Source organism: Daktulosphaira vitifoliae, unplaced genomic scaffold, assembly GCF_025091365.1.
Source record: "Daktulosphaira vitifoliae isolate Bord-2020 unplaced genomic scaffold, ASM2509136v1 Scaffold_2, whole genome shotgun sequence".
Classification (NCBI taxonomy): domain Eukaryota; kingdom Metazoa; phylum Arthropoda; class Insecta; order Hemiptera; family Phylloxeridae; genus Daktulosphaira; species Daktulosphaira vitifoliae.
This window is the reverse complement of record NW_026099573.1, coordinates 25,383,645-25,408,558: the sequence shown is the minus strand read 5'-3', so window position 1 is coordinate 25,408,558 and position 24,914 is coordinate 25,383,645. Positions and strand designations below refer to the sequence as shown.

At 27.3% G+C, this 24,914-nt stretch overlaps 2 protein-coding genes and 1 long non-coding RNA gene across 4 annotated transcripts in view; 1 reads left to right on the top strand and 2 right to left on the bottom strand.

Moving 5' to 3' along the window:
• Nucleotides 1-4,651: 4,651 nt before the first annotated feature.
• LOC126897481 (uncharacterized) lies at nucleotides 4,652-7,377 on the bottom strand. Its single transcript, XR_007702112.1, has 3 exons — nucleotides 6,350-7,377; nucleotides 5,708-5,959; nucleotides 4,652-5,440 (listed from the first exon to the last, which is right to left on the bottom strand). It is a non-coding gene; the product is annotated as an uncharacterized LOC126897481 (long non-coding RNA).
• Nucleotides 7,378-14,943: 7,566 nt separating this feature from the next.
• Nucleotides 14,944-24,914, bottom strand: part of LOC126897468 (E3 ubiquitin-protein ligase MARCHF3-like) — a 72,857-nt gene continuing 62,886 nt past the window's right edge. The window contains exons 2-6 of one of the 2 annotated variants that reach the window (XM_050671104.1): nucleotides 23,785-23,869; nucleotides 23,525-23,713; nucleotides 20,237-20,400; nucleotides 15,785-16,002; nucleotides 14,944-15,661 (exon numbers count right to left, since the gene is read on the bottom strand). In XM_050671104.1, coding sequence (XP_050527061.1) covers nucleotides 15,568-15,661; nucleotides 15,785-16,002; nucleotides 20,237-20,400; nucleotides 23,525-23,624 — 576 coding nt within the window. In that variant the 5' untranslated portion in view covers nucleotides 23,625-23,713; nucleotides 23,785-23,869 and the 3' untranslated portion in view covers nucleotides 14,944-15,567. Of the gene's footprint in view, nucleotides 15,662-15,784; nucleotides 16,003-20,236; nucleotides 20,401-22,942; nucleotides 23,029-23,524; nucleotides 23,714-23,784; nucleotides 23,870-24,914 lie in introns of those variants that run through there. The other variant, XM_050671105.1, reaches the window with a different exon arrangement.
• LOC126897475 (FAD-linked sulfhydryl oxidase ALR) lies at nucleotides 22,030-22,787 on the top strand. Its single transcript, XM_050671116.1, has 3 exons — nucleotides 22,030-22,122; nucleotides 22,368-22,515; nucleotides 22,570-22,787. Exons 1-3 carry the CDS (start codon nucleotides 22,086-22,088, stop codon nucleotides 22,730-22,732), a joined length of 348 nt encoding a protein of 115 aa, XP_050527073.1. The 5' UTR covers nucleotides 22,030-22,085; the 3' UTR covers nucleotides 22,733-22,787.

Genomic DNA, 24,914 nt, shown 5'->3' with positions numbered 1-24,914 from the left:
TTATTTAATTATTTTTATTATCATAATTGTTTTTTCCAATCATCTAAAACATAATTGCAACTTGGACATTGTCTTTTATTTTTTTCACGGCATTCATTATAACATAAAAAGCACATTCTATGGTGACATGGCCCCAATGTTTTTGCGACTGCTGTATCAAAACCTGCTTCTACTTGCCTGCATTTGACACAAAGTTCCTTCTTGTTATCACCTTCCTGATTAGCTACAGTCCCTAAAGTAAACCAATTAAAATTTTTAAATAACATATATTTTAGAAATTTCTTCAGAATTAAATTTCTGAAATTTAACATCTGTATTCGGGACAGATGCTACATTGAGAAGGCATTGATAATGAACCTGGGAAACTTCAGTCTAAACACGCTATAACTATACCACGCAATGTCAAGAACTTCAGCAAATATTTAGGGATATGTAATAGACCCCCTCACCAAACTACTCAAAATGGGGAAAAGTGGTCGTGGGCTCGCACATCAAAATGCATCTCAGGTGTTTTTATTTTGGTGTTTTGTATATTAAATTCACCCTATGCTAGTTATACAAAAAACGGTGTATATTAGTATGCCTTCAGCGACTGAATCATAGTGTATATAGTTGTTCGCGTCGGATTCAACTGTAACACGTCATGAACTGGAGATGGGGAACTATTCCGAAATATTCACTAATATATGCGCTATTTATGCGTTTGACGCACTGGACTATATTTAATTTAGTTTTAAGGAGCGCCAGGTCAGACTAAACTTTTATGTTTGTATAAATTTTAGCTGTTTAGAATAACGTATGTGACATTTTAATGCTAAATTTTATTACATTGTTTAAATACCATAGATTAAGCTACAAATTATTATTGTTATTCCATTCGCTAATAACAATAGAATACAAAACACAGCGCGCAACATTTTTATTTGAATTTTATTACATTTTGTATTTAATATTTAATTTATTAACCAGCAGACGAGATTTAACTCGTCGAGCGGTCGTCCGAGTATTTCGCGTCGCACATTTGTTGTCTATTGTTGTTTTTGTGTTTTATGTAAACATTGTAAATGTATGTAAATTCAAGGACGCTTGAACATAGTTATAGTGACCATAATGAAGTACAATTAATTTACGTAATTGTAAAAATTGAAGCGCCAGGTTATTACAGTAGGGCAAGTTTTACACAATTACAGTAACGAGCAAACTGGCTACCCCCGTCCGTACTCTTCCTAGTAATGGAAGGAAAACGGCTGGATTACTAGTCAGTACAACACATAGAATCGTCACCATCGTAGATTGGTGTGCGAACAACAAGCCACAAAGATCAACACCAAGCCACCAACTGGCTAGATCAATACAAAATATAGCGCTCAGCACAGTTTCGCGTGCCAACTCTCAACCGCCCCAGCCAGACTTACCAGACGAATAGAAATTTGAACTGCCCGTCTACTTAGCCCATATTCATAACCCCTTTCTACTGTCAAAAAATTATATTATACAATACTGAAAATATATGTATTAATAAGTAAACATCTTACCACTTGTACTAGCTGCTCCATATACTATTCACAAAACAATTAATATTAATATTCATCAATATGACATTATTATTTGATTTATCTATTTATAGAAGAGTTTTTACCCATATTTTTGAAAATGACACTTTGTTTAAATAAATATGTTTTGTAACTATAAACGCTTTATTCACTCTTGAAAAGAGTTAAATTGCATTCATTGAATTATGGTGATTCAAAGGTTTTAAGGTATTTATGTAAAATATGCTTTAAAATAAAATTATTTTTAGTATGATTTATTGAATGTACTACTCTCTATATTTTGTTAATTAATGGATTTTTTATAACAATGTAAAATTTAATTTAATCTAATAAATATTGTGAATAACCAGTATATTGTAAAAAAAAATTATACCTATTTTTTTATTATATGGGTAACTTCCGAAAGTTAAATGTGAACCTATAATTATTTTTAGCTTCGATGCGAAGCTTAGAAGGTATTAATTTTACTATGATGTGTTTTTTTTTTTTTTTGTCTGTTACCACTTTTTCTCAGCTCTCACCAAACCGATTTCTTTCAATGATACGTCAAAAGATCACAAATTGTATCTAGTCGAAGACATTACCATCAAAAATTGAAAAAACTTCCCTCGTTCCCCGTAAATAGGGGAAACCTCAAAAAAAATTACAAATTTAAAAACCACTAATTTTCGAAATGTTTTCAATCTTTTTTACTAAAAACTGCCATAACTTTTTCAAAAATGAACATATTAACATCATTTTTTTTTTATAGATGCTTGATGTCTTTACCTATCATTTGGTATATCTTTTTTTTATAAATTTGACCCTAGACATGCCCACATGGGCGGGGATTTAAAATGACAACTTTTTCACAAAAAATTAACTTTTTCAACTTAACTTTTGAAAATGTTCCGGAAGGTCTGACACTTTTATATATATCTTAAATTAAAGCTAATGTAATATACTTTAATTTGAAAAAAAAAAATTTGACCTCTGGACTTGTCTTCACGGCGAAAATGGCTACCGAATGCTATTTTCGTGTGAAAATTCTCGATTTTATTATTTATATTATATTTAACTTTATAATGCTATAACTTATTGAAAAGTTTATGGATCCACACAATTTTTTTATGAGAAATAATATTTTTTAATAAACCCTTTTTCATTCGACATACTTTATCTTAATCGAGATATTAATAAGGAACCAGCAGATCAAGTAGCTTTTGGAATATATAAAACACCAATTTTTTTAAAATTAAACACTAAAGATTTGCATCGAAGCGTTTTTTTTTTACAGTGATTTTAATCACTGTCAGATATCATAATACTTGATCCAACTATGACACGTCACCACTGTGCCGCGATCCCCCTGTGCTGGGTTTTTTTTTTTTTGTGTCTGTTGCCACTTTTTCTCAGCTCTCACTGGATCGATTTCTTTCAACGATACGTCAAAAGATCACAAATCGTATCTAGTCGAAGACATTACCCTTCAAAATTGAAAAAATTTCCCTCGTTCCCCGTAAATGGGGGAAACCTCCAAAAAAATTACAAATTTAAAAATCGCTAATTTTCGAAATTTTTTCAATTTTTTTTNGCCTCGTTCCTCGCAAATGGGGAAAATATCCAAAAAAATTACAAATTTAAAAATGTTTGCGATCAAAATCACCTTCTATCAGAATGTTTTTTGTACTTAAAACTCCCATAACTTTTTCAAATATTAACAAATCAAAATAATATTTTTTTATATTGAAACCTTAGATAATTACCTTTCATTTGATATCATTTTTTTGAAAATCTAACATTATTTTGCTCACAGGGGGGATTTAAAATTGCAACTTTTATACAAAAACTAACTTTTTCAACTGAACTTTTGAAAATGTTCCGGAAATACTGCGTCCTTTAAACATATGTCAAATTAAAGCTTACGTCATGGACTATAAAATTAAAAAAAAAATTGTCCCGACGACCTATCTTCTATGCACAAAAGGCTACCGTATTCAAAAATACGTTAATTTTGTAATACAATTCTGGGTTTTGTATTTTATTTTATTTTAAAATATCTTATTCGTTGTCTAATACTAATTATTCCTTAACTCCACTACATTAATATAATAACAATAAGGGTTCGTAACAGTACTTATACCCCTAAGAGAAAATTATATTATATCATTTTATTCAATAAATAAATAGTAACTCAATTATTCTCATGCTCATACAAGACCAACCAGTAACACATTTTATTACATCATTTTTAATCATACTAATAATTATATTAAATAAATCAATTTTACATTTACATTCATTTTTTTGAGTTAGTATACATGTCTACTTTGTGCCATGCCCTCATTGTGCTACATGGTTAAATAAAACATGTAAATTAATTGCTTTAAAAAAGTAAAATATTTATAAAATATTAGAATTACCTTCTGGTTCATAAAAACTGGATGATAATAAAATAACGAATAAAACGAGCATTGTCGAGAAAAAATTTACTAAAGTAAAATTTTTAATTATGATTCACTAAATTAATTAAAACATGCTGAAATAGCAATTAACTGCACATAATATTTTAAACTTTAAAATGAAGTAACTCTACACTTCAATTTATATCAAGAAATTTTTTTAGTAAAATAAAAATTTACAATTGTACAAACAATCATATAAATAAAAATGATTAATTATTATTGACAATATTCATTAAAAATTGTAAGGTTACATAATAACTTCTAAGAAATTATTTTTCCTCAATGTGCACCTTACACAAATATCTTTTAATAGTTTTTAGATTGAAAATATATTACGTAATACAATGGTTCAATTTGACGATTTGGATAAAGGTCTTCTAGATTTAAAAAAGTATATTAATGTTTGCGAACTTTTTGTTAAAACAATTTAAAATATATTTACCAAACAATGACAAATTTTTCAAAAATAATTTAAACTAACACATGTGTTAGTTTTGAATTGTACTTTTTTAGTAAGAATGATATAATATTGTTATTTTATGACATAAGGTTTTAACTAGAGTGTGAATAAATAAATAAATAATTTTATCTTATAATAAAATAGCTAAAGAAAATTATCACGAATAATAAGCATTGGAAATTTAATTAAATTAAAATAAATTTATAGTTATAATGAAATAGATGTTGTTTATTTATTTTGATCGCATATATAATATGAAAACATTATTACATTGGTTAATTGTGTTAAGTGTGTATTGGGGTAGTAGAATGATTCCTTTAAGAGATATAAAAGAATAGGTCAAAATATATACTACACATTTTACTTAACAATATTACACATAATAAATATAATAAAAGTATGTGAGTATGTGTTTAGCGTTGATAATGGTAACATTGTTTCCGAAATATGTATCCGCGACTTTTCATTAATTTTTTGTGGCTTTGAGTTTAATATTTTCTAGTTTTTTAAATTAATAATATTTTTAATATAGTTTTAATTTTAATTAATATTACATAAGATGACATTTATTTGTACATTAAAATAAAAGTCGAAATAAAAATTATGTAAAATATATTGAACTCGATAATAGTGTCGGCAAAACGCAAGATTGTAGTTTATTGTAACTTCCAAGTTTAAAAATTATAGAGCTATGAATGTACCATTTAAACAATATAACTATGTGACATATTAAATTGATGTAATCGTCAATGAAGCATAGTAAATGAAATATCGTATGAGATAAACCTCACGTATGTATCCATGTAAATTAAATAGTTTATTAGTTTAGAAATGTATATATTATATTGGTCGATGTAACAAAAATCGCATTGTAGCCCCCAACAAATACTGATCTACCTAATATTACCTGTGCAGTAAATCTAATATGAATAAGCACTAGCTATTTCGAAAAACAGGCCCTCCATCCACCACACAAATGCAGTCTGAAAATTAAAAAAATCAATTTAATTAATACCAATAGTATTACCATTAACTGAAAAATATATTAATATTACAATTTCCGTAAAATGATCAATCACACACATTCAACATACATGTATAAAAAAAATACATATAGATTGTATGAACTGACAAATCAACATAATGATTATTGTATGCAAATTAAATCAATTAAAATGTAATAAGAATAACTCTAAATTAAGAAAAGTAAATAATAATAAACTTTTTGTTAACGAATGAAAATTAATTACCTGTACAATAAACGAAAAATTTGACATGACACCGTATATTTTGCAATACGTTTAATACACGGTCACCTCGTATCTTCCATGAGCCGCCTTATTACAACGCGAGCCCAGCCTTATTAGAGCTCCTCCGCTATTTAATTAGGGTGCAAAGTCTATCTACTGAACGCCGGCGGTGATCGCTCAATCTTGCTTTTGTCGCCCTACGTGAATTATCTCTATCCGTCGATCGCACGTCGTACATTGAATGTTTTTTATCTATAGAAAAATCTTAAGTTTTACTTATTTATACTTGTTTTTTTTCTTTTGTTTAATTTTAAATAAATATATATATATATATTTATTTGTTTAACTTTCTTTTTTTTTCAGTCAGTGCCGTAGCATATGTTATTGAGACATCATTGTGCGTTTGTGTGACTTAAATTATATTTATAAAATTTATTGACACTAAAATTATCCGTGTCAAATTATATCATAATGACAATTGCTGTGCAATTGTCCATCGCGTCCAAGAGTATAAATGACATGTATACAGGGTGATTGACTAACTATGCCTCACGAATTTTCTTTAAAAATATTAGTGTTATCATATATGTAGTTTTAGGTTTAGTTTTTATCGAAGTAGACATAATGCCCTTGCACTCATACCTGTTGGTCCATTTTGCACACCTCATATCGAATTGGACCGGGGTTCTTGATAAACATTTTGGATTGTCTAGGTACTACCAAGTACTTCCAGATTTTCCTGTGTTGTTCTCTGCAACAATTCTTGGGTAGTGCTTTGAGCGATTGCCCGGTAAGTCCTACCACTGGTTCTGATCCAACATAGGTGTCTCTGCTCCTTTCTTGGCTAGAAAGTCAGCATTTTCATTTACAGTGACACCTTTGTGTCCTGTACCCACGCTACTGTAACTTTGTTGAACCTCGATAGTGATTCTAAAGTTTGACATCAGACCTTAAAAAAATAAAATAATTTTGGGATAATAAAAAAAAGTTTAATCTGAAATAAAGTTATTTGGAGAGACATAAGCATCTTAGTAAGAACCGCTGGATTTTGTCTATACTCCTAAGTTCGTAAGCTTTTGAGCTATGAAGGAGCTTCCATCACATGGGCTCTCAATCGTCGGCTACCAAGCGGTTCCTATGAGAAGCCCGGCCATGTCATCGACTTCTTGAATAGTTTCGGGGCCCCAAAGTAATACCATCCATGTTCTCAAGGTCTGTTCTGAATGCTAATGTATATTATGTGTATATTGTTTAAAAAAAAATGCCGAACAGTATTAACTGGCTCGCTCTATTAGTAACAATTGTAATTTTATAAGTAATGTGTATTCAATGAAATCACAAAATGTCATACAAAGGAATTTACTGATAGAAATATATGAAAAAAATCCCTTATTCAAATGTGTCACGTTTTCCTAATGCGTAGGTATAGCTAGGGCTGTGGCGACTGTTGACTGTAAAGTGTTATTCATTTTGTGTTTGACCTATTGGGACTGACCATGCGTGCTGTGTTATATTGAAAAATTCATTTGGTAAGTACCACATCAAAATACTTTTTTAATATAATTAATAATAATCAAGGTTTTTATTTACCACAAATATTGTTTCAAACTCAATTTTATAAAATTCCATACTAGTTATTTTTCAAATAAATTATGTAGAAAGTAAATTTTTTTAAACCTCGTATATCGTGCATTTTCTATCATCTTAAAGTATCGATTATAAATAATTTCAAAATACATAATAAATAAAAAGTAGTGGAGCTAAGCCGATCGAAATAATAAAAGCCATGTTATAACATTGTTTTGTTAAGTAGAGTAAAATTATGCCATTATAAAAATATGTCGATCTAGATGTCGCACAGTTGCTTGGCATACACGTATATCGCATTACAATGTACTTGGGCCCCATGTCGTCGACAATTCAATACAGGCACCTAAGACACAACCTCCTCCTCGCACCGACCCATTCATGATAATATTGAAGTATATTGGCGTTAACACGCAGATACACTGCCCGCGCGCAATTCCGGTAGAACGAAGAAATCATGNATGCTATTCATGATAATATTGAAGTATATTGGCGTTAACACGCAGATACACTGCCCGCGCGCAATTCCGGTAGAACGAAGAAATCATGAGTTAAAGACGAAACTTAGTGCATTATTGAACGAACCAATTCATATTTTTTGAGACTTTTAACTACCACCACTATTATTACTCTGCTATTGCTTTCCTGAAAAATTTACTGAAATGGACTGCTACTGTTTTTCTTTTTATCCTTAATTTATCTAATTACAATTTCAAGAGGTTACAAATGAAACCTGTTTAGTAATTATAAAATTAACAATAACAGGAAACATTAACACAAAAATAAAAATAAAAATTCAACGTGCTAAAAAACTATATTAATACGATTAAATGTAAAATTAAACTAGGTAGGTCACACAAGTTTATGAAAGGATCAAATTACATGTGATGGTTAATTACATCAACAACAATACAATTAATAAATTTGATGCCGCTCAATTAAATAATAAAACGTACAAAATTAGATATCCGCCATTATCGCAACAGTATAAAGCGGCAATGGCTTCACAGGCCGTTCTCGCGGAATAGTGTTAAGTGAGCGGTATGCATAGTATGGTGTTACGATGATGACTTCAACGTATAATGGCGGCGGTCCTTATCGGCCGTGGCATTTACTGGACGTTGTACAGTGGCCATCCTTTTGCGGTGTTGGTTATTCAAACTACCATGTACACGTAGTAGGGCCACGGCAGACAAAAGTGACGTGGTCATGGTCTCCGTATATCGTAAAGAGTCGCGGGACCGTGTCAAATACCCTCCGCCGAACAATAACAAGATGGCCGAGTGGGTAACGCAGTCGTGATGTGATTCATGAATGATTTTATTTATGCCGCGATGGCATTGAAAACAGCAAATAGTTACGTTGTTTGTGAGTTTGTGTGCACAGTTTGCCCTATACAAACTGCGTATGGTTGTTGCCCGAATTTCACGATCGAGGAGAGGGATAGGTATACGTTTTTTAATATTAAATAAAGTAGGATTGTCAGATTACTTGTGATGGCGGAACGGATAAAGGAGAAGGGAGGAATTAAATTAGATACACCTTGATTATTGAATGGAAATAATTGTATGAAAAAATATGTAAGTTCTGCAAATAAATTCTTAAACGTAATGGGCAGAGAGGGTAACTTACATACTAAAGTAGAAAACCATCAAACAATTGAATAAATATTAAATCAATAAATTACATTAATGAACATATCATTGTGAAAACTTGAGGATAACGGCGAGGACGGTAAATGAATAAGAAATCCAATTGTGTGAATTGTTAATCATACGAGGTAGAAGTAAAAACGCAAAAAATCCGACAGATTAAATAACGCACATTAGAAATGTTTAAAACAAATTAATAAAGAACAAAGATAAAAAAAACTAAAACTGATAGTGCACGAGTGTCGATTACTAGAGGCGCGAGACGTGTATAAAGAATACATTAGAGTGTAAAGACTATAGCCGTAAAAAAACTATAACAAAAATGACAGACACTCGCCGTGAAAGGGTCGACGCCCGGACAACGGGTAAACGAACTAACCGCACACGAGCGCCATGAGAGATGTAAGGACGTGGTACTAGAGATTACCACTCTCTATCTAACAGAAGGTTCGCGCGTAACGGACTTTGGTGTAGTCGTCCGCATTTCGTAGTCAAAGGTATTTAGGGTGTGGAGGGCATTATTCCTACTCGGGAGATATTGGAGAGTCCAAGGACGGTGGCAGGAGAAAAAGGAATCAATTTCATCATTTAGATTGGGGTCCCTAGGTCCTACTGCTCCTTCTCCTCCTTGATGCTGACTCTCCCTCTGTTGTTGTCGTGGCGTTTATGCTCGGATGATGAGTACCGTCGCACCACGAAAGCGTTGCAAATGACCGTCATGATGAACGGTAGTGGTGGCAGTGATATAGGGCCGCTCAGAGCGGAATAACATCAAGAATCGTTGTGATACCAGTTCGCGTATCGCAGTCGGGTACCATGTCTCTTTCCAACTGGGGTAACATGTTAGGGAGTCATCGTGGCATTGCCAAATTACCCCTTGTAATTTGCTAATGATACGGCGATTCACGTGCCGCCCCAATACATATACGCAAAAGTCAGTCTAGTAAAAAAATATGTTCATTATAATATTATTAGTTCTCATACCGCTGAGCAAATAAACTGTGTTCATATCTAGTTTTTGTTGTAATTTGTAGCAAAATAATTTTTTGGCTCGTGTATTTATTGTTTATATTTATCATCCAAGCAAATTTATAACACAAGTGTTACTATGACTATATATATTATAGTAAATAATACATGTAAAACTTTAAATTCTAAGTTAAATTTTAATAATTTAATGATATAATTTTTATTCTGTATTAGCTTACTTGATGTACTTTAATTTCAACGATAAAAAATATTACTTTGTCAACAAAACAATTAGGGAAAATAGTAATACAGTCGATACGATGACGGTTATTACCATCATATTAGCTGTGTTGATATATCTAGACCAAAACTATTAAAATAAATTAATCAAATAGATATTATGTGATTTTGAAAATAAAAAATATGTATGTGAAATATCCCATTAAAAAATAAATGGTTTTACATTCATAGCAAATAATAAAAAAATTAGTTTTTTTTTAAACTACATATTAAAATTTAACCTTTGGACAATGTTTATTAAATGTTTTTAAAAACACTTAAAAAAAATAACAATAACAAAATAAATGGGTTTTCAACTATTATTATGTAGTAACATGTATTATTATTATGCAGATAACTTCCAATACAAGCATAAATAATTAAAAAATAAATGAAGTAGAAAATTATAACAACACGTAAAACGATGATTTTTACAGAAAAATAACATTTTTTGTTTAAATTCGTGAAAGATAAGGCATTGGTTACGATAAACATACGATTTAATTTAACAAATGATTTATGGACGCAATATTCCAGAATATTTTTAAAAGTTTAGTAAAAGTTCTACTTTTTATGCATATGATGCAAATTTTGAACCCCTTTGTATAAGGAGAAATGATCTACTTATTTTAAAAAGTATGCCACATGATAGGGATATGCAGTACTAGATATATACAGTAAAGTATATACAATAGGGTGTCCCTTATTTTTAAAATTTTGGAAATTCTTCGGGCTCACCCGCCAAATTTGTGTGTATACATATAAAAAGTGGCTACAAAAAATTTCAGGCCGATCAGATAAGTTTAACCCGGACCGTTTTGGGGTTGAAAATTGACCAAAAAGGGTAGTTTTTAGAAATTAACTCGTAAATTAACGTTTTCACAGAAAAAATTATAGAAAGTAAATTGTGAATCTAATTGTTTTGTATAAATTAAACTCTAACAGCTTTTCTTCTAAATCCATTAGTTTTACATAAAAATATCAAAATACGTAATATTTCGTAAAATTGTCGACATGGGCATATTTACGAATATTTCATCATATCTGACAAACCATATGTGATACGACCTAATATTTTATAAGTATATAATACATATGTTTTCTAACATACTTTTTTTAAAAATCATGCATACATAAAAGATCTTACAATTAATGAGAAAATTTATGGTAAATATTAAATTATAATATTAGCTTCGATGCGAAGCTGAAAATGTATTTTTTTTACTGTCTTTTTTTTTTTTTGTGTGTCTGTTACCACATTTTTTCAGCGATCACCGAACCGATTTCTTTCAACGATACGTCAAAAGATCACAAATCGTATCTAGTCGAAGACATTACCCTCAAAATTAGAAAAAATTCCCTCGTTCCCCGTAAATGAGGGAAATCTCCAAAAAGAATTACAAATTTAAAAATTGCTAATTTTCGGCACTTTTTCATTTTTTTTTTTTTACTTAAAACTACCACAACTTTTTTTAAAACTAAACCAATATAGTTTTTTTTATAGATGCATGATGTGTTTACCTTTCATTTGGTATAATTTTTTTATAAATCTGACCCTTTACCTGCCCACGGGGGGGGATTTAAAATGATAAATTATTTACAAAAAATTAACTTTTTCAGCTTAACTTTTGAAAGCGTTCCGGAAAGTCTGACGGTCGGCGAACAGGGAGACAGGTAGTTCAGACCGGTTGACCAACTGCCTAGCGTCACAAAAGGGATTGGTGCTACCTACCAGACTGAGAGGGCATGAGGATTGCTTGTAGTGTCAACAACGGTTAGTGTTCAAGAACCAAGTAAAGGAAGAAGCACGCAGCAGATATTCTTTTTTAGCTTCGATGCGAAGCGGAGAAGATATTCATTTTACTATGATGTGTTTTTTTTTTTCTATGTCTGTTGTCACTTTTTCTCAGCTCTCACTGGACCGATATCTTTCAAAAATACGTCAAAAGATCACAAATCGTATCTAGTTGAAGACATTACCCTTAAAAATTGAAAAAAATTCCCTCGTTCCCCGCNCAAAAGATCACAAATCGTATCTAGTTGAAGACATTACCCTTAAAAATTGAAAAAAATTCCCTCGTTTCCCGTAAATGGGGGAAACCTCCAAAAAATTACAAATTTGAAAATCGATAATTTTCGAAATTTTTTCAATTATTTTTATTTAAAAAAGCCATAACTTTTTGAAAAATCAACATATCAACATAATTTTTTTTTATACTAAAACCTAAGATATTTCCCTTTCATTTGATATTATTTTTTTGAAAATTTATCACTGAATCTGCTCATTGGAGAAGATTTAAAATAGCAACTTTTTTACAAAAATTAACTTTTTCAACTTAATTTTTGAAAATGTTCCGGAAATACTGCGTCTTTTAAACATATATCAAATTAAAGCTTATTTTATGTACTATAAAATGAAAAAAAAAAATTTGTCCCGACACTTTATNAAATTAAAGCTTATTTCATGTACTATAAAAAAAAAAATTTGTCCCGCGACCTATCTTCTAAGCGCAAATGGCTACCATATTCAAAAATATGCTATTTTAACAAATTTTTTTTTTTGATTAAACACTATCTACAGATTTGCATCGAAGCATTTTTTATGATAGTGATTTTAATCACTGTGAGATATCATCTATACTGGACCCAACTATGTCACGACCCCACTGTGCTACCGTTTGTTTATATTTCATGTTTATTTGTTGTTTCGTTTTTTTCTTAATAAAGCAAGTTGTTTTGTGTTTTGTTCACAATAAGTAAGTTTGTTTTTATTTATTGCATATAATAAATTTGTGTACAATAGACAAATTTATAAATAACACGATATTATTGATAGTAACATTTAGAGCAATTCTAAATAAACTAACTGCATGAGTTCACCTGCGCACAGCTACATTAGGCATAATTCACATAATCAGAAAGAAATAATTAGAGTATGGTGCCTTAACTATATTTTAATTATTTCCGTTTTATAGTCATCGTTGTCAGCACACTGCGGTGGTCGATTGACGTCTAAGGTACTCTGCGGATACCACGACATGTTAAGGGCTATTTGCGCAATATTCACAGATTAATCTACACGACGTAACGCATATAGTATTACTTGTTTAATCAGCTTCATACTCTGTTTATAATATTTTATGATTACAGTCCATTCACGAGTATTAACACTGACACTTTTATATATATCTTAAATTAAAACTAATGTAATATACTTTATGGAAAAGAAAAAATTTCGGACTTTATTTTGTCTTCACAGTGAAAATGGCTACCGAATTCTATTTTTGTGTTAAAATTCTCGATTTTACATTTTACATTTGTTATAACTTTTTAAAAAATGTATGGATCTATACAATTTTTTCATGAGATGTAGTATTTATATACATCATTCATTCGAAATACTTTTTTTTTGAATTGGACTATTTCCCTATATACGGGGGGGGGGTTCATATCTGAAAAATGCATATAGAATATAGAACTTATTCAACTTAACTTTTGAAATTGTTCCGGAAATACTGACACTTTTATTCATATCTCACTGTGCTGGGTATTTTTTTGTCTATTTAAATGTGTGTAAACAAATATGTGTTGGAAAACGGCAATGCCATCTTAAAAATTTTATAATAAAACAATGTTTGAAATAAAATTTTACATTATTTTTAATAAATTACTTGGTAAAACTACTGTGGAGGTCTTTAGTTGTAAAAACCAGTTTTGTTCTACTAATGAACTTTTGATGATATATTGTTTTTTTTACTGCAATAAATATTTAAAAATAACAGCTCTAATATATTAGCATAATTTCAATGGTTTTCATAAAGTATTAGTATGGAACAATAATTTTTTTTTAACTTGTTTTAAATACTCTTGGAAGTTATTTACGACAATGATTTTAATCATTGTTCGATATCAAATAATTCTAAGACATGCTCTACTCTTTCCTTGTTGTACTTTACTTATTTTAAAATTTAATACAGTTATATTTTCATAGTAATAAAATGTTTAAGCGATGTCTTCTGACTCATAATAACTTCGACGTTTGATGAGTTATTAATACTGGAGGTCGCTAATAAAAATTGTTGTATGAAAATCAGGAAAATACCAAAATAATAATATGTGCTTATCTGAAAACTGACAATTTGACTTATTGGTTTAAAATTATAAGGGGTCTAGATAATATATATTATTTAGACTCATTTAAACTTCCTAAACTTAAATTTATAACTATTATTATACATTAATAACTCAATTGAAAAAAAAATTTTTATTTAAGATTACATATTATTAAATTAATAATTAATAATTTGGCGTTTTAGTGGCCTATGAAGGGATATGAAAACACATTTTGGAAAAAGGTTTCTTTACAATGTTTGTTCCGGAACAATTAGTTCGCCGTTGGATAAAAAGATGGTGATTTGAATTATTGAGTTGATGATAAAATATTTTTATTTTATTTATTTAGTATACAATAATATACTCATCAATGCAAAATTGTTATTCAAATGTTTAATTTGTTAAAACATGAAATTTACAAACGTTTACAGAAAAAAATTGTTAAAATAATTAACAAACACTATCAGATAATTATCATTTTAAATAAAATTAGTTTTAAATTTGTTAACAAAATGTTTGTAATATATATATTTATTTATTTTTATAATATATAGTTCGTTAAAATGTTCTAAAAATCTAGGACGCTATATATAAAAAAAAATGTTGTTGCTCTTATGAAATTCAATAAAAATTAAATCAATTCAATTTTTCAAAGATAGAAAGAAGTTTTAAATTAAAGAGAAAAAATTATTTTTTAATAAGGTTTGAACCATTGAGGTTTAATAGATTCAAAAATATTTACATAGATAATAGACTAAATTATTCGTGATAACGACTGAAGTCAAATAATCGCCATATTTTTTGAGACCAAAACGTTTTTTTCTTTAACTTGTACACAATTTATTTTGTTATCAGAGCAAAAAAAAAATGTTTGGTCTGAAATAAGGTGACAGCTATTTAGCTTCAATACGAACACGGGCAATATCAGCCGGTTAGCAATCTAGTTTATTATCAATATTTGTGTAAAACGAGAGTTAAACAAAGAAAAAAAATGTGCTATCTAAGTTAAAAAAGATCTTTTATTAACTTATTTCTACAAACTTTATTATTTATGAATCTACGTTCATTCAATTTTTATCGCCATTTCATGTACTGCAAATGATAAGCTGTACAAGGTGTTAGCATACGATAATTACTACATATTAGTTACCTAATTTTACATAACTAATAACGCAGATAAAACAGTTATCATAAATGTAATTACATTTGCTACACAGTGACGAATTAAAATTTAGGGACAATAAAAATAGATTATTATTCTCATACAATAACATCCGCGTCGTAATTTAAAATAGAATTTTCATCCAAATGTTTTTTGTCGAGTGAAACAACAACGTTCATGCGTCTCCAAAGTCTATGAAATATATACTCAATATTAAAATAAATCAAATTATAGCTATTTATAGAATACATCTATTACAATACTAAATGTAATTTTTCAATTCAATCATTCATAATTTTTTTAGAGACAACTCACACTATAAAAATAATGATCCAAAACCACATGATTGTCGTTAAGAAAAATGTGATCATAAACATTATAGTACCACTCCAATATGAATTACTGGCATCGGCAAAGTAATAGTATGTTTTCATTCCACAAACTATCAGTAAACTACACCACAAAACGATTATGGTAAAAACTATGGAAGCTTTTTTAAAAAAAAGCTTCCAATCTCTCTTTTTCCGAATCCACTGTAAAATAATGATAATATATTAATAATTCTAAAACAAAACTAACTTAAATTTAAAATAATATAGCAACTAAAAATAGAGCGTTATTAATATTTTAAGATAAATGTCAAATATTATTATTTAAATTAAAAATTTTATAAACTCAAAAAATAACTTGACATCATTAAAAAATGTTCGACCGAAGTAAAAAAATGTGTACATAAACACATCTACATATAAAAAACATATTAGTAATACTTTTTCAAGTTAGGCACGTTTTTATTTACATTACATGACTTAATTAAAGAAAAATAATAAGTTTATCGAATGGTCAAACAAAAAATTAATAGGACACATTTATCCCTTCTTATTTATGGGCCAGATATGACAGTGTTATGTCTTTTTAGACAAAGCTCTGCTAATTCACAGATGTATCATGTTGGAGCTTATTTCTACGAAATCTATATAAATTTACTTTTTTTAATTATTTAAATTTAGATTTCTTTTAGAGTTTCAGGAATATTTAGAGTAAATATTATTATTAAAATATACAAATGATAATAATATAGGATTTATGAATATCTGCCGCCAACATTACTATAAAGTACCTATTCTTTGTTTTAAAAGTTATAAAATAATTATCATAAAATATTTAACTTAATATTTCTTACTTGTAGGGGTGGATTGTGTATTAAAGACATAGTATAAAATTACGAGATGAATATTAGTACGTATTTTCTATTATTAAAAATAATGATTAATCGTGGTTAATATAATTTGAAAGCATCTTATTATATAATAAAACACTAAAAGTTAGCCAATATTAGCAAAAACACTTAACGATCTCCGATTTTCAATTTTTTTTTAATGAAAGTGATCAGTAATGTTTTTCTGGAAAAATTATTCGCGAAGAAGAGAAACAAATTTTACACATTCCTTGAGTGTTTAAAAATGTCAAAAACGCTCATTGCCGCCAGCGTTTTTAGATTTAAAACCTGAAATTATGATATGGATTGTCTGAAAACACTTCAAAAGTAACCTGAAAGTTTCGTTCAAATTTCGTTAGACTCAGTTATGAGCTATTTTTTTTTTAATCTGTGGGCATAGTTTTTATTATATTATTTTGTCTTATTAATAATTCTTAATAATAATAATATTATTAATAAATAATAAGTATTTTTTTTTATATCTATTGTAATTTTAGTATATTTTTAAATACACATTTGTATTTTATTTTTTTGTAGTAATGTAACAAGACAACTAAACATTAAGATATTATTTCTAAGGATATATTTTTCTAATCATTTGTATTTTTTCGGGTACTAATACTATAGTATATTTGATCCCAACAATTAGTTCATTGTTATTTGATATAAATATGAAATTCTGTTTTATTAACATCTATAACTTCATAACACAATTTTATTATTTTTATGTTAATATTATTTTATATTGTTGATACTAAAGATAATGTTAAAATTAATTTATTATATTATTGTGAATCAAATGTCTTACACTTAGTAGATTTTACTTTTTAAATTTTACTAGTATTAATATTTAAATGTTAACTATATTTTTGTTATAACGACTGTAAAGTAATAATTTTTGTTTAAAAAACTTATCAAATATCGGCTACATCGGACTTACCTATCGGATAACCTAGTATTCTTAATATTATAAATCATTTTATTTATTTTGATTTATCAGATTTAATTGAAATTGTTAATAAATAGAATACATGTAACGCCTAATAAAATTATTTTAACAAACATCATATACGTATTTAGCAGTCATTTATTATTATTATTTATAAGTATTTAATAAGTTCAGAACGATTTAAATATTTTTCATTAACATTTAATATTCCTAATATAGATGCTAAGAGACGCCTCCAGATGAACATTAGGGGGGTAAATTAAAAATATTTTTATCAAATAGATGAAATAGTAGTCATAAACTTGTGATGGCCCACTTTTAAAATATTAAGAGGAGTATCCCGCATTTTGTTCTGTCGTATAAAAAATTTTTGTTAAATTTTGAGTGTTCTAGATGAACCTCTTTACGTGCCTCAAAGAGGTCGAAAAATTATGAAAAGGAGAATAATATAGTTTTTTTCCGTATATCTTTTTAAATATTAAAGACAACAAAAAATGTAGTGAATTTATCTTATAGGAAAATATGTTAGCAAAAAAAAGGTCTTTACATACATTTTACGATTAAATTTTAGTATACTGTAAAATGTGTACTTTTATTTTCCTTTTCAGTAATATATTTAAAAAAAAAATTGATGATTTGTAATTTTGATGCATTCTCAATATTAAAACAGATATTGACAAAAGAAAACTTTTTTTTTCACAAAAACTATAAAATAATAGTTTTACTTTTTAGTTTTACACTTAATGGTATAAAAATGTATGCAAAACTTTTTATTTTGCTTAGATGTTTTTCTACAAACTTAACACAAAGTTGGAATAATCCACCAATTTTTTAAAATTTAACAGTATCTAAAGTCACCCCTTATAGCAACTCCTATGGTAAAATTTTAGTTTATTATTTATTAGTTTCACTCCTATAAACTTTATTAATTGAGAGAAAAATTGTTTTCACAATCCAAAAACTTCTGTTTTTGTTATAATCCATACTAAGTTTTAAAAAATTTAGAAACCGCACAAATGCTTTAATTCATTTATGTTGTAAATTATTATTTTAAATTCTTAGTTTATAAAGAACTACATAAACTTCTATCGATCAACAAGTGCAACGATATAGATAGAAAATTCGATATGTCTTGTTTTTTCATGAGTTATTATTATTTTTTTTTAATTTATCACTCCCCAGAAAAGTCGAATTTTTACGAATTTCTTGTGGAGCACCAAAATAATTTGTTCTCAAGTTTAAAAACCGACACTCTTCATATGATTTATACTAGCTTGTATATGATACAAACTTGTAATTATTTTTCCTGTAATTAGTTATTATTATATTCTATTATGCGAAACAGTTGAAATTCGAGAAATTAAACTCAATAAAAGATAATAGATCATAATTAAATCTATTTCTTTTTTTATAATTTTTAGTGTTAAGCTTAATGAAGTATATTTTACCATCATAATTGTCAATACTGAAACTAAAATTTTACCATACAAGGGGTAACTTTAGATTTTAAAAAATTGTTGGATTATTCCAAAAGCTACAAGAATCTGCTATTTCCTTATTAATATCCTGATTAAGATAAAGTATATCGAATGAAAAAGGAATATAAATATTATTTCTCATACAAAAATTATATTGATCCATACACTTTTCAATAAGTTATACCATTATAAAGTTAAAAATATAAAATATAAAATCGAGAATTTTTACAGAAAAATAGCATTTGGTAGCCATTTTCATCGTGAAGACAAAATAAAAACCGACATTCTTTTTTCCATAATAAAGTACATTACATTAGATTTAATTTAAGATATATATAAAAGTGTCAGACTTTCCGGAACACTTTCAAAATTTAAGTTGAAAAAGTAAATTTTTTGTGAAAAAGTTGTCATTTTAAATCCCCCCCTGTGGACAGGTAAAGAGTCAGATATGAAAAAAAAATATGCCAAATGATAGGTAATGATATCATGCATCTATATAAAAAAAATGTATTCATTAGTTCATTTTTGAAAATGTTATGGCAGTTTTAAGTAAAAAAAATTGAGAAAATTAGAGATTTTTAAATTTGTAATTTTTTTAGAGATGCCCCCATTTACGGAGAACGAGGGAAATTTTTTCAATTTATAAGGTTAATGTCTTCAACTAGATACGATTTGTAATTTTTTGACGTATCGTTGAAAGAAATCGGTTCGGTGAGAGCTGAGAAAAAGTGATAACAGATACACAAAAAAAAAATAACACATCATAGTAAAACCAATACAATCTCAGCTTCGCATCGAAGCTAAAATTAAAACTAATAGAAATAAATGAAAATAAATATAAAAAAATGTTTCTAAATTATGTATTTTTCTTTTAAATAACTTTTTAGATTATTCATAAATATAATTCCTAATCTTTTTATGAACAGTCTGAGAAAAATCTTTACAAAACTTAATACTCGTATCAATAAAAAATATAATAATATTTATAATAATTTAATAAAGACATTCGGGCTTTTTCTTTGACGGTAGCCACAATGTCTCCTAAGGGGTTACAAAATGCAAAACAAAATTTTTATAATAGGGATATTTTATAGTCAATAATAACTGATTAACTTGCTTACCTCATTGAAAGTCAGAGTACGTTCAACAGTTTGAAACGTATAATTGCATATGTCACATGATGTTGATTTTGATACGCATAGCCATTGTTCCAAACAAGAAGGATGTACTTTAGCATATGAACCGATACACTTACATGGTGAAACTAGGTCTTCAAATTTTTGTTCTAAAATAAATATAGTATAATAAATTCTTTCTATACGAACTCCTATTTATCTGATAAGTTTTGAACTTATGTATAGACTAATAACAAATAACAGAAAGTGTTTTTTTGGTCAAATGTTAAAATAAATTATCATTTGGAGGTATTTTTTGAATTTATTGATCTATATTTATATTTAATTTACCTTTATTCTCATTACCCTCTATGAAAACTATACAAATTCTACTAAATAAAATTTCATTAATCAATATGAATAAAAAAACCAGTAGAGTGAAGACGTGACATAATTGACACGAGTATAGATGATATCGAACAGTAATTATCATCACTATCATATTTTAAAAATAATGACATTTTTAACGGTAGTGTAATTTTGAGATATATTTCAAATTTCTAATATTAAGAGGTTTTTTTTAATTTTCACCGACGTAAGGTACAACTTAATTAAAATCAGGTTCTTTTAATGCATAAACCATTAACATTGTCCAGTGAAAGCTGAGAATTTTTATACAGTCACAGAAAAATACACGCAAAACCAATACTATCTCAGCTTTGTATTAAAGCTTAATAATAATATAATTGGTTAAAATATTCAATATAATAAAAGGTTTTTTAAAAATCTTGAAAAAATATTCACTCTAAGGAAGGTTATAATAAAAAAATTTTATAACTTCCATCACAAGGAATACTATGTTAAAAAGCTATATAAAGTCTTAAATTAATGTTTAATAAATAGTTTTACTAATTAGTTACTTAGCAATATAATAAACAACTTTGTCGTGTATTTAGTTTTATTTAATTATAATATTAACAGTGCATTAAGTATTAATTAACACTCTATTAAATAAACACAGCTTCATTATATATATCGCACCCCTAGATCTAAACTGTTGTAAATCAAAAATGCGATTTTTGAGATAATGTTCATTTTAGGATTTCTGATTCTATTACCTACATGAGAATAAAACCGTAGTAACTATATCTTGTTTGGTTTTTAATAGAAAGCGCTAGAAGACAGTTTACTTGAATGACAGCATGCAAATTTCATATCAGTTTTTCTTAAATTGTGAAAAAAGAGGTTTTTTGAGTTACAACAGTTTAGATCTAGGGTTGCGTATGTAAATTGTATGTATATAAAGTTTCTTCTAACAGTTTTGATTAAAAAAAATATATAAAAATTTTATCTTTCTGAAATATACATTTTGGTACAAAAATAATTAATGTCTATTCAATGGGATTTTCTGGTTTAAAGTTGTACTGATAATTTAATTTTTCATTTAACTTAATTATAAATATTTTTAGAATTAAACTTAAGGGAATATCTTTTTAGACAATAATACATTATTTTTATGGTTATAGTAAAAATTTTGTAGAAAAATCATGAATTAGTGTAGTTCCCCATTTAAAATATTTTGTTAGAAATATTAACTTTTTTTTAATGTTTAACATTTTTATAAAAATTCAAAAAATGAATTTAAATATTTATCTCAGAGGAATTGTTATGATATTATTTTAAATATTTTGTTGGCTAATAAATTTACCTAGTAATAAAAAAATTTAACTGTATTTTTTTTAAATATTTCTAAATAAAATAAATAATATGTCAGCTTTTCAAGACTGAGTAATGTTTCATTATTTACACATACACTTACACAAATTTAATTTATATTCTAAATACAAGAAAATTCATGGCTCATGACTGTCCCCTGGATAAAGATCAACTAGGTAAACATTATTTCTTTGCAATTTTAAAACTTCATCTGAATTTACTGGTAATTATTTATTATATTATTGATCAATTATTTTTTTCCTATTTGAATTTAGTTGAAAATTAGGTAGTTAAAAAAAGTTAAAAATAGCCATCACAGCGTCGTAAAATTAATATAATTATTGAATTTTAATATTTAAATTTAAATTTGCCCAAAAATTGTATATAGTTATTTTAAGGAAACACTTAAAAATCTTTTTAGGATTTCATTCTTGGAATTTACTTCATACTATGGCGGCTTATTATCCGGAAAACCCTTCCGAAAGGCTGAAGCAAGATATGGAAACATTTTTTTTGTTAATTGGGCGTCTATATCCATGTGAAACTTGTGCTCGCGATTTTGCCCAATTGTATGTAATAAAAAAAATTTGTTTCATAGTATTATATTACTTTTTTTTTAACAGAATCGATTCTAAACCTCCAGATACTAGTTCTCAATCAGCTTTGTCGAGGTGGCTATGTTGGGTGCATAATCAAATCAACACAAAATTAGGAAAACCATTATTTGATTGCAGCAGAGTTAATGAAAGATGGCGAGATGGATGGAATGACGGAAGTTGTGATTAACATTTTTACATAGTCGCTTTAATTTTTTAATTGGCGAAAAAATTGTATAAATAAATTTTCTTTTAAATTATTGATTATATCAATAAATAAATTTATTGATATTTTTAATGTAATGAGAGATTATACTTTTATTCAATTTTTTTAAAATTTAAATGTTAATAAGCTTTAGGTAAAAATTATATAACAAAATCATTAAAAGTAATAAATTACCAAATAATTGAGTGTCTGTTAGCAAAGGAATAATCCCAATAATTAATTTTTGTAATTGTTTTCTTTTTCTGGACATATGATATGAACTAGATATGAAAAAACAAAATTAAAAATGAAATTTTTTCTGGGCATGCAACTTTTTGCAACTGGTCGAATCAATTAATGAATAAATATTCTTTTAAATGAGTAAATTAGCAATATTTTATTTTATTTTAATAATAAAGGTACTAATTAAATTATAAATACTAGTTAATATCATTAAAATTGTAAAGAATTATAATCGAATATCAAATTAATAAAAAGTTCAATGACTAAGGCCTAAGATATTATAAAATTATTAAATATTTTTTTTTATTTTCTTTAAACTAAATTGTACATAAATTATTGTAATAAAGTTTGATATTCTAACCCCTAATGGTCTAAAATATTTTGCTATAACTTTTCCCTCGTTTCCTTCAAATTTTATTTGTTTACAACACAAGTGTATTACTTTTTCATAAAATTATAATTTTTTAATAAAAATTTTAAGAATTTGAATTTTTTTATTAATAAGGTGTAAATACATTTATACCGCTGCCTTACCATCATAACAAATGCGACAAGTGATCAGCTGTTCATTCATATCATATTTATATTGGATAGGTGGACTTTTGTCACTGAATAATTCTATAATTTTTGCCATTTGAATAGGTTCAAAATTCAAGTATTATAATTTTTGTTTTCTAATACGTCTTGTAACACGTTAGTTATTGTCACGACAACCAAAATCACCTTTATAGTTCATAAAATTATCTGGTGGATTAATTTTTTTTTAATTATATAATGTAACAAAGAAAACATACCTGCTTCTATTCTAGAAAACTTGGAAATTTTTTATGTGTCGTTAACTTGCTACTTGTCGGTTACCATATCATACTGACGCGATAACTGTAAAACGTTCATAATATAATTCATAGATTTCAATACTGTGAAATTCCGTCTAAACACGATTCAGAGTTAATCGTGGTGTTTTTTTATTACACAGATTAAATATAATGGCATACCAATTGTTAATGAATCAAAGTAGATTTTTTCCAATGATGTAGCATTAAAAAAATGCATTGTAGTAAAAAAAATTCAATTTTTATGATAAATATCTACAAAAAATCTAGTGTTTTATTAAATAATTACTTTAAATGTTGAGTTATTTGATCTTAGTGATTATTTAATATGTAAATCAGGTTAAAACTGATATTTTATACATTTTTGTAATAATTTATCGTTGGGATACAGATATAAATGACTTGAAGGGCGACTCGATTTGTTAGGAATGACAGTATATATTTTTTTGTTAAAACATGCCCAATAACAAAATCACAAACATTTCTTTAGGTGATGACTATGGTTAAAATACAAACAAAAAGTTATAGCCGCATGGTACATTAGTATTTTAATCAGATATTTTGATTTTAATCTATTATATTTAAATGTAAGTGTTCATAAATCAACGAGCTACTAGTTGTTAACAGCCATCGAGTAATTAATTCATTGTAAACCTAATGAAAAACGTGTAACCTATGGACTAAGTATTGTTCTTCAAAAAGAATGTATAAAAGTTCATATTTTAAATTAAAAAGAATTTTAAAGTTGAAAAATGGATTTCACTGAAAAATGTTTGTTAGTTTATCTTAGGAATAATTGGTGCATCAATAAAAACTTATTTTTAGCACTTTTACCAAAAAATTAAAAACCAAGTATGAAAGGGTATTAAATAGTAATAGTTTTTTTGTATTTTCCCCACTGAATGTTTTTTGATAATCATCTAATTAAGGATCAAGTGTGTGAATATTAACACAACAAATTCAGCTTGTTTGGTTAAGTAGAAATATACAAATCTGTAGTTTAAATGATTAGCTCTTCTAATAACATAAAAAATAAAGCACTTAAAATTATTATAATTTTATTTAGGTCACCAATTCAAGGCCGATTTTCA